The 6,646-nt window shown below is 33.4% G+C and overlaps 1 protein-coding gene across 1 annotated transcript; it reads right to left on the reverse strand.

Annotated features, from left to right (window-relative positions):
- Positions 1 to 338: 338 nt before the first annotated feature.
- Positions 339 to 2,919, reverse strand: LOC131169467 (polygalacturonase At1g48100-like). Its single transcript, XM_058128698.1, has 8 exons — positions 2,659 to 2,919; positions 2,447 to 2,575; positions 2,065 to 2,232; positions 1,934 to 1,969; positions 1,609 to 1,816; positions 1,036 to 1,117; positions 840 to 948; positions 339 to 743 (listed from the first exon to the last, which is right to left on the reverse strand). The coding sequence occupies exons 1-8, from the start codon at positions 2,917 to 2,919 to the stop codon at positions 339 to 341; spliced, it is 1,398 nt and encodes a 465-aa protein (XP_057984681.1).
- Positions 2,920 to 6,646: the final 3,727 nt, after the last annotated feature.

The following is a 6,646-nucleotide window of genomic DNA, read 5'->3' on the forward strand; positions in this document are numbered from 1 at the left end:
AAAACAATAAAAAGCAAAATTTTTTTTTTAAAAAAATAAGAATTAATGATTTTATTTATTTTTTTTATAAAATTTTTATTTTAAATTACAATAAAAAATTTAATCAAGAAGTTAAGTATAAATAGAGCTATATAATATATGTAATTTGCAACTTCTTTCGTTAGTTAATGTATAAAAAAGAAAAATATTGGTATTATCTTTTAAACAACAACTAAATTAAATTTATTAATTAAAAGAACTATTACAATCATACGCCTTCCCACATTAAAAAAAATTTGCAGAAGGGAAGCATCTAACAGAAAAGTCACAATTAACTATAATTTAAGAGTCATGAGTAGCTAGCACACATGCTCGTGCGAAGACCTTGATGTTCTCTTAACAAAGCCACCATCCCTTCTTAAGCAATAATCTATACTTGAAGGAACAAGGAGTGCTTGCGATTTCCCATAAGAGTTCCAACACAAAGCCTGCTTGAAACTTGTGTATCCTTGAGAGGGTTTCAACTGAATATTAATCAGATCAACATCTATGCATGGCACATTACTGCTGCAAGCTAAATAAATAGGTTGCACTGTGTAACTCCCAATTATTTGATCATATCTAACACCAGAAATTGCTACAGCTTCTGTTTGGTTCTTGCAGATATGCTTGTCACAATAGAATTGATCTATTATTATGGGATACTTGACGTTTGATACTTGGATGTTGGAAAATGATATGTTCTTCACCAATCCAATCCCTCCCTGCTAGATCCAAATTCTTTAGCAAAACAATAGAATTATGCAGTAATTAATTATTTATTAGTTTTGATAAATATCAGAAGCATTTATTTTAGGTACCCTCCATGTCTTTATTCTAGCTCCAGCTAGAGTATTTTGCAGTGAGACTTTCTCCACAATGATATTGGAGACACATGCAACACTTTGATCCTTCCTAAGTCCTCCTACACTGAAATTATATATAAGAAAATAAAATATTATTCAATTGATGTTGATCAATATGAGAATTAAATTCTTTGTAATTAATAAAATCTACCTTATACCATGTCCTGGACCACAGTTGATATGATGAACATGGATGTTGGAGCAACCAGTTTGTATGGATATACAGTCATCTCCTGCCAAAAGTGAGAGTCCAATAATATATTAGCATCAGAATTCAGAAACCATATCCTATATATATATATATATATATATATATATATATATATATATATATTTGGCTATACCTGCAGGCTAGCCTACTTGCTAATAATTAAAACAAGGGCCAGAGAATACACTAAACTGAAAAGTTGGCTGTATTGGAACTTTTGTTTCATGCTTGTCTCAAAAGTTAGTTTAGTGACAGTTATACCGTTTAAAATATAATTGAACCTAACATATTTTCCTCACAAACAGATAACCTTTTTGTTTTCTTTTATTGCTTTTTTCGTATGTGGCAGAAGTAGATTGCTTTTTCTGTGCAATTCTAGCGTGCCATGCGCCATTGAGTCAATACCCAACTCAAGTTATGTGATCGAACATTAGCCACCTATTGAAGCATGACCTAATATGTTCTAAATTCATCTTATATGATATAATTAACATAAGTGAATTTCTTGGTTCTTACCAGATCCAATACTAGAATGCTGAATTTCTACATCTTGTGTGTTCTGCAGGTGAATTCCATCGGTATTGGGGCTATTCTCAGGTGATGAAATGGTTATATTGTTAACCTTGATCCTCTTTGAATTGTCAAATTTCAGATGGCATTGTGGGCTATTTACAATTTCAATGTCTCGAACTGTGACATTATAGCTAGCATAAAATCTCAAAGCCTTCAAAGAAGAGGAAAATTAATTCATAACGTTCCAATTATCAGTAGACATAGACAAAATTAAAACTGTGATCATAAAATAAAGCAACAAAAACAAAACTTGGAAGAAATGTCTTACTGTTGGTTTCATATCAGGAATGTGCTTGGATTTCTTCTGCAGAAATACATCACAAAACAGCTTTAGCATTTTTCCTATTTCTTTTTTACTTTTTATTTTCCAAATGTTTGAAGAATATATAATTGCCAAACCTGAATAAAATAGACACTAGAGGGACTCCACCAATCGAAGCCTTGACCATTGACAGTGCCAGTACCTTGAATAGTGAAGTCATGCACCCACTTGAAGTTAAGCCATTGAAACAGGCTGGATTTAGGCCATGAACCCGCTTCTGGAGGAGCTAAGAGAGTTCCATCAATCTGTAATTGGCATGGAATTCCACTTACATTACATCAGCTTGGTGTGTAAATCATTTTATTATAAAGATATGTAAATATTAATACATGACTTCAATGTACAATTAAATCAAGGTTAAAAAAAGCCTGACAAAGAATACACCCCTTTGCCCTGTTGCATTTCTTTATTCAAGTGTAGTAGTCAGTGAGATCAGCTAAAAAAGAAGAGAGAGCAAACCTGAAGAACAAGGTGAGGCACACATGGACCTAGAAGAGTTATGGGCTTGACAAGGAACTTGAATTCTGCTGGGATTTCTACTGTAGCTCCAGGGACCTCACAGGCGGCTTTCCATGCAGATAGAAGGGCCTGTTTGGTTCAATATTTCACCAAATTATAATATAGCAAAGGTAGGAGGAAAAAGAATTGTTGAACTTTTGGCCATTACGTACCTTAGAATCATCAGAAACTCCATCACCCTTGGCTCCAAATGACAAAATATTGAAAAAGCTCGATTGGGTAGGATAAGAACCACGGTGAGGAAGAGGGGCTGGTGCTGGGCCTGGAATATTAGCTGAACCTTTGAGATGCTTACTGGGTTTGCTCTTCTTGCTGTGTTGCTTTCTTGCGTCCACAATGATGGCAAACATAGTGAAGGCAGCCATTATAACAAATATGAAAAATAGAAGAGATATACTCTTGTTTCTCTTCATCTTCACAATCCTTTTCTTCTCCTTTCCTGGAATATGGTCTCCTGGAGAATTAATGATAACTAGTCTGGCTCTGGTTGAGATTGTGGAGTGAGCCGTTATGCATGGTTATATAATGTTATAATTTGCGAGCAAGCTTAGAGTATTTAATAATAAAATTATATTAACACTTTTTATCTATTTGCTGTTTTCTTTATTGCCATCAAGTGTACAAGAACTTTTTTTTTTTGTGGTAGAAGAGCGTACAAGAACTTTAGTGTATTTGAGGAGAAATTATAAAATAAAATAGTGATTCCATATAAAATGTCTATATAAAATGACAAGCCAATAAAATATAAATAAGTATATATAAATAAGTCCCATTAAATAATAATTGTCTGATGGTGAATTTAAAAAAATAATTACTTAATCATTTCAAATATTTGTCTATAGCTGATTGATTTGTTATTTCACATAAACTCTCTACATAAAATGAAATATTTAATGTTGACAAATATTTGTGTTCATGGAATGACATGCCAATGAAATATGGACAAGTGCATAGAAATAGGTTCATTAAATAATAATTTTTTGATGGTAAATTTAAAAAAAAAAAATTACTCAATCATTTTAAATATTTATCTATATTTGATTAGTTTGTCATTCCATGTAAATTATTTGTATGAAATCACGACTCCACAATATAATTATTCAATCAGGTGTTTAGTTTGACTCAGTTAATTTTACTTATAAGTAGAAATTATAAGTAGATTAATATTTGATTTAGCGTATAAATTAAAAAAATACTTAAAATAATTCAGAAATCATATATAAAAATATCTTATTTATGACTATTCTATTTATTTTAAAACTATTCTTTAACTAAATAAAAGACTATATTATATTAATAATTTTTAAAAATATAAATATTATATTATTTTAATAACTACCTCACTTAATTAACTATTCATTTTGTAATTTTAATAAATTATATTACTTTTAAGCACTTTTTAACTAAATAGTTAAATTATTTAAAAATTATTTTAAAATAATTTTATCAAACAATTAACTATTTACTTTTAATTTAACTTATAAATTTAAAAATATATTTTAAATTAAAATTTAAAAGTAAGTAACTAAACCAAATATTTTTTTTCCTAAACTTCTCTGTCTCAAATTAAAATTTATAGTACACAAAAGTTATAACACATGCATGCCGTATGGGAAATCCCAATAAACGAAAATAAAAACTATTTAGCATTAATAATGTTAATAATTTTTTAATCTATAAAACATATAAGTGCCCCCATAAACATATAAGTGCTCCCATAAAATTAAGAGCTTGAATTTTATTAACGCCTTTTATAACGAGCGATATGTAAATTTCATTGTAATTCCTCAATAAAGTTAGTAACATACCCTAATCTCTTAAACCGAAACCCTCACCTAAACTTTCTTTCAACTAAAAAAATTCTAATGATTTATGTAACACCCCTAATTTTTAAATTTATTATTTTTGGGTAAATATTGATATTTTATTTTATTTGAATTTTAGGAAATTATTTGAAATTTTTTGGATTTAAGAAATCGGGTTTGATTTTTCGAAAATAAAAACTTTGATGATTTTTAAAAATTAATTTAAAGACCACGTGACAAAAACTAAAAATATATTTGGGGTCTACGAATTTTTCTGAGTTTTCTAGAATTTTTTCAAAATTTTTGGACCTCGTTTTCGGTCACAAGGCAGAGTAAAAATTTAAAATTTTGTATCTTGAATCGGACCGACCGAATCGAACTGGAACGGATTGGACTGATCGAATCGGACCGATTTCTTCTTCCTTTTTATTTCTCCCCGCGCGTGTCCCGACCTCTCCTTCTCTCTCTCCCGTTTTCTCTCTCCTCCCTCCTCCCTCCTCCCCTCGCCTGCCAGTCGCCACCCAGCCCTCCCCACCTCGCCGGCGCAGTACCCCAGCCTCCCCCCATCACCAATCGCCGCCTAGAATACTTGGAAACCGCGCGCGAAGCCTTGCGATGCGCAGCGCGCTGCTTCGTCTTCCCGGCCGATCTGGCCACCAATTAGGCCGGGTCTTGTGTCAAACAACATCTAAACCTCGAGAACTTTCCATAGACACCAAGAATACCAAAATCCATCGAGCGGTTTGTCCAATTTTGTCCGGGAAGTTTTAGCCCATTTTGATTTTTGGGCTAGATTTCTCGCAAACCGTGAACCCCACGAGGAAACCGAGAGTACCAGAGTGCTCCACTTGTCGAGAGCTTCGCGGCAATATAAATATCTAAATTTTCTGACACCGTTTTTCGGTGGGTCTCACGAAACTTCGTAGTATTTTTCTGAGTATTAAATGAGCTTAGAAAATTTCGTAAAATTTATGTACTAACCCCCATGTTGTGGGCTTCGTGTAGGTATCTTCAATTCGCGGAAATTTGACAATTGTCCGGGTCTATGAATTTCCGACCAGACAGACCGGTTATCGAAAAAGTCTTGGAATTGGATCGAGATTTTGGCTACCCCACCATTGTCAGACGCCCCGAGCGCGTTCCCGAGATCAGAATTGGCATAGGTAAACCCAAACCTTGCTTTTTCGTAATTTTCTAGTGCTTAAATGGGATTAAAAATCCATAAAATATTTGTGGTAGCTCAGAAAATTATGATTCTTTTTGCATTAGCCTAGTAATATTGCTAAGGACCGCGGGGCAAATTTTTAGAGTTTATTTGGGTAGTTTTTGCAAAAAATGTCAATTATAAGGACTAAACTGTAATTTTACATATTGTAATTGATGACTATTTGGATGGGCCCAAGAGGGGCTGTGTGATATGATTGAGTTATGGGTGTATGGTTGGTGGATACAGAAGTGTGTTTTAAACCCATTTGCAGGTTGGGTAGGTCCTAGGTATAGGGGAGACTCTGTCGGATTTTCGGCACGACTTAGGACGTATTTGGTCTTTTCTTGGTTTGTATTGAGTCTTTTCTTGGTTTGTATTGAGTCAATTGTATTAAATAATTGTAATAAAATTATTAGGTGAGTCCGGACAGCCTTCTTCCTCCACCCAGCAGCCATAGTGACTGCTGTTAAGTCTGTGAGTAAAATATTAATTTTAATTATAATTTTGATATTATTATATGTTTAAGCATGCCCATGCATCACTTATATGCATATATCTATGTAGTTAAACTCTAGGCACGTTTTATGTTGCATTCACAACTGTTAAAGTGCCATGGATGTTGTTGTGGTAATTTGGAGCAGTGTGCGTGCGTTGGTGTGCGTGTGATATGGTGTTGACTATGGATAGGACGGGTAGACACGGCTTGAGATCTTCGCTGGGACCCGGTCCTTCGGAGTAGACACGGCTTGAGTTCTTCGCTGGGACCCCGATTTGGTTTATTAAGCGAAAGTCCGGCTTGAGTTCTTCGCTGGCACAGGCTGGATTTAAGAGAGCTGTATAGGGGATCAGCTCCCATATATTTGATGCGTCCCTACCGCAAGTGCACGGGTCGTACAAGTAGTATAGAAAAGATATCGATCCCACGAGGAGTTGTGTTAATGATTGAATTTTTGATATAAAAGTTGACTAAATCGAAGTATTTATGAAATTAAAGTAATGAGTTGATGGGTAATGGAGCGTGAAATCTATATGTGCAAAATCAATATTCTATTCAACAATGTATTGCATTAAACTAAAATTGCATCAAATTGAAATAAGCAAGTTCAAATATAGTAATATTGAAAATGG

The sequence above is a fragment of the Hevea brasiliensis genome, chromosome 10 (assembly GCF_030052815.1).
Source record: "Hevea brasiliensis isolate MT/VB/25A 57/8 chromosome 10, ASM3005281v1, whole genome shotgun sequence".
NCBI lineage: Eukaryota > Viridiplantae > Streptophyta > Magnoliopsida > Malpighiales > Euphorbiaceae > Hevea > Hevea brasiliensis.

Excerpts from the sequence above, each read along its gene's own strand:
- LOC131169467 (XM_058128698.1), bottom strand. The coding sequence starts at position 2,919 with ATGAAGAGAAACAAGAGTATATCTCTTCTATTTTTCATATTTGTTATA. Across the intron at positions 2,233-2,446 it reads TGCCTCACCTTGTTCTTCAG|ATTGATGGAACTCTCTTAGC; the intron begins GTTTGCTCTCTC and ends TGCCAATTACAG. Across the intron at positions 1,118-1,608 it reads GCATTCTAGTATTGGATCTG|GAGATGACTGTATATCCATA; the intron begins GTAAGAACCAAG and ends CACTTTTGGCAG.